The sequence below is a fragment of the Aplysia californica genome, unplaced genomic scaffold, assembly GCF_000002075.1.
Source record: "Aplysia californica isolate F4 #8 unplaced genomic scaffold, AplCal3.0 scaffold00026, whole genome shotgun sequence".
NCBI lineage: Eukaryota > Metazoa > Mollusca > Gastropoda > Aplysiida > Aplysiidae > Aplysia > Aplysia californica.
The window spans coordinates 1399001-1401358 of record NW_004797296.1 but is presented as its reverse complement, the minus strand read 5'-3'; the positions used below and the strand labels follow the sequence as shown (position 1 = coordinate 1401358).

Here is a 2358-nt window from a genome sequence, read left to right as displayed (position 1 = left end):
TGTGTGTGTGTAAAAGAAAATTGTTTGTTTTGGGTTGCTGTTTTTGATTGTTGTAGGGTTTTTTTTCGTTATTTTTGTTTTTTGTTTTTACAGTACCTTTTACTACAAAATACGTATTACGAACATTTATATCGGAACAATTTACGTCAATTCGATGGAGCCCCAGGGGAGGTCTGTGTGAGGAACTGATCTATCTGCCAGGCGGTAGCGCGCTCTGTCGGAGAAGGTTCCAGCAAACGTTGTGCACATTCCTTCATAGTGGCGGGTATCGTGGCGTTCTCACGGATCAAAGGGAGATAATCCACGTTCAACTTCGCCTTTTCCCGAAACAACAGTGAGCACAGAAGCCTGCCGAGAGCGAAACTCTCGAGTTTATAAACGTCTTGAACGGGTTGACCTGTGGTAAACTCCGGGCCCAAATAGGCGGGGGTTCCAGAATATGTGTTGCAGCTTTTTTTGTTCTCAGGTAGTCTCTGAGCAAAACCGAAGTCACACAATCTGACCATCTTTCCTGTGTGATGAAGGAGTACATTTTGTGGCTTCACGTCACCGTGCACAATTCGGCGCTGATGGAGATATGTTAAGGCGCTGGTGGACTGTGTGAAGAAGCGAATGACCCCAAAGTCTGTGACATGAGGTAGGGCACTGGCTAGATCCGAGACGTGCAACTCCAGCACGAGAACTAGTTCTTCTCGACAGCTGAGAGCTCTCTGTAGTTCAATAATGTTCGGGTGACTCAGCTCTTTTAGGATGTTTACTTCATTCAGAAAGAAAGACCATCTCTTGAGTTTATCAGCAAGGCTTTCCCGTTCGCCGTACACGATCTTCTTCAGAGCTTTCTTCTTGCCTTCTGGGCTTGACTTTTCTACTGCCAAAACCACTTCTGAAGACACACCCCTCCCCAGAACACGAAGCTCTCTCACACCTAACGCCTCCGCCGCACTCACATTGTGCCTCTCAACAAACTCCGGCAGACGAACACACGCCATTCTGGAAAATCTGTAGTTCACACAAACTTTTAAGAAATTATCCCCACAAGAGATGAACGAAGGGTCGCTGTGTAGATTCTTCAAGTGCAAATAAATCCCAGAAAAAAAGGAAGGATTTCAGAAAAATTCATATAAGCAATGTTAATCCACAGGGAATTGTCCAATGTGTGAGTGTAAAACAATAAACAAAAATTCCCTCAATCGTTTTAGAAATAATTATCCTCTGCTAAATTTGAAAGAAGGCCGAATGTCGCGCCGTAGTCTGACAAAAAAAGCGACACTGGCAGCTTGTGATAGTCCAATTGAGGGAAACAATTGTCCGGAATTCACTCAACAAATGTTTTGAGAAATTGTCACCCGCAAGAGACGACGGCAGTGCGCTCTGCAAATAAATCCCAGAAAAACGTTAAGATCCGCGGAAATTTCAAACAAGGAAAACGCTGAAGTAGAGTTAGAAAAATGCAGGTTGTGAAACAATACACATGAGTTCACTCAAACGTTACAAAAGGTCTCTTCGTTGACTTACGAAACGAATGAAACTCGAAGAGGCACAAACCTCGGGACAATTCACTTCACGAATGCTGAAACACAGAGTCCAATTGGTGTGAAACAATACCCAGGACTCCACTTAAACTTTTGAGAAGTCCCCACAGGAGGTGACCACAGTGCGTTCCGTAGATGGACCAGATGCAAATATCCCAGAAAAAACGCAGAGATCCACGAAAATTCGCAGAAGCAAAGCTGAAGCACAGGGATAATATTCCAGCTGGTGTACAACAACACACAATGTCTTACTGAACAAACGTCTTGGAAATTGTGCACCGTCGACTAACCAAAGGAAACTGAACAGCAGAAAATCCCACATGACGTGTTGCTTTGGTCAAGCCAAAAGACAGTCATCACGTGAGAGAAATATGACGGTCTGCCAATAATCAGTTGCGTTAGAAAATTTGTTAGAGTTATACTTTCTTACGTCTTACGTGATTGCAGGATTTAAAAAAACGAACCGCTGGACTATCTCGGGTCAACTAGATTTAGTTCTGATTAACAGTCACCCAGCCAACCTCCTACTGCGAATGTGCGGTCACATGAATAACGAGGCAGTATCTCCTTTGTTCCCCCTCAACACTTGCGTAACAAGTTCTCTGTCGATTTTTAAAGGTTTCTTGCATTGTTCCCTGGCGATGTCCAGGATTGATGAATACCCCCCGCCCCCATGTCACAATGTGATTTACACCCCCCACCTCTCCCTGTCTCTCTGTCTCTGTCTCTTTCTCTGTCTCTTTCTTTGTCTCTGTCTCTGTCTCTGTCTCGGTCTGTCTGTCTGTCTGTCAGTCTGTCTGTCTGTCTGCCTCTCTGCACCCCCCCT

General features: G+C 44.7%; 1 protein-coding gene across 1 annotated transcript; it reads right to left on the bottom strand.

Moving 5' to 3' along the window:
• Positions 1 to 146: 146 nt before the first annotated feature.
• Positions 147 to 989, bottom strand: LOC101859758 (serine/threonine-protein kinase nekl-2-like). The gene has a single exon (XM_013089894.2). It carries the CDS (start codon positions 987 to 989, stop codon positions 147 to 149), a length of 843 nt encoding a protein of 280 aa, XP_012945348.1.
• Between the last annotated feature and the right edge of the window lie 1369 nt (positions 990 to 2358).

Coding starts and splice junctions, on each gene's coding strand:
- LOC101859758 (XM_013089894.2), bottom strand. CDS start 989: ATGGCGTGTGTTCGTCTGCCGGAGTTTGTTGAGAGGCACAATGTGAGT.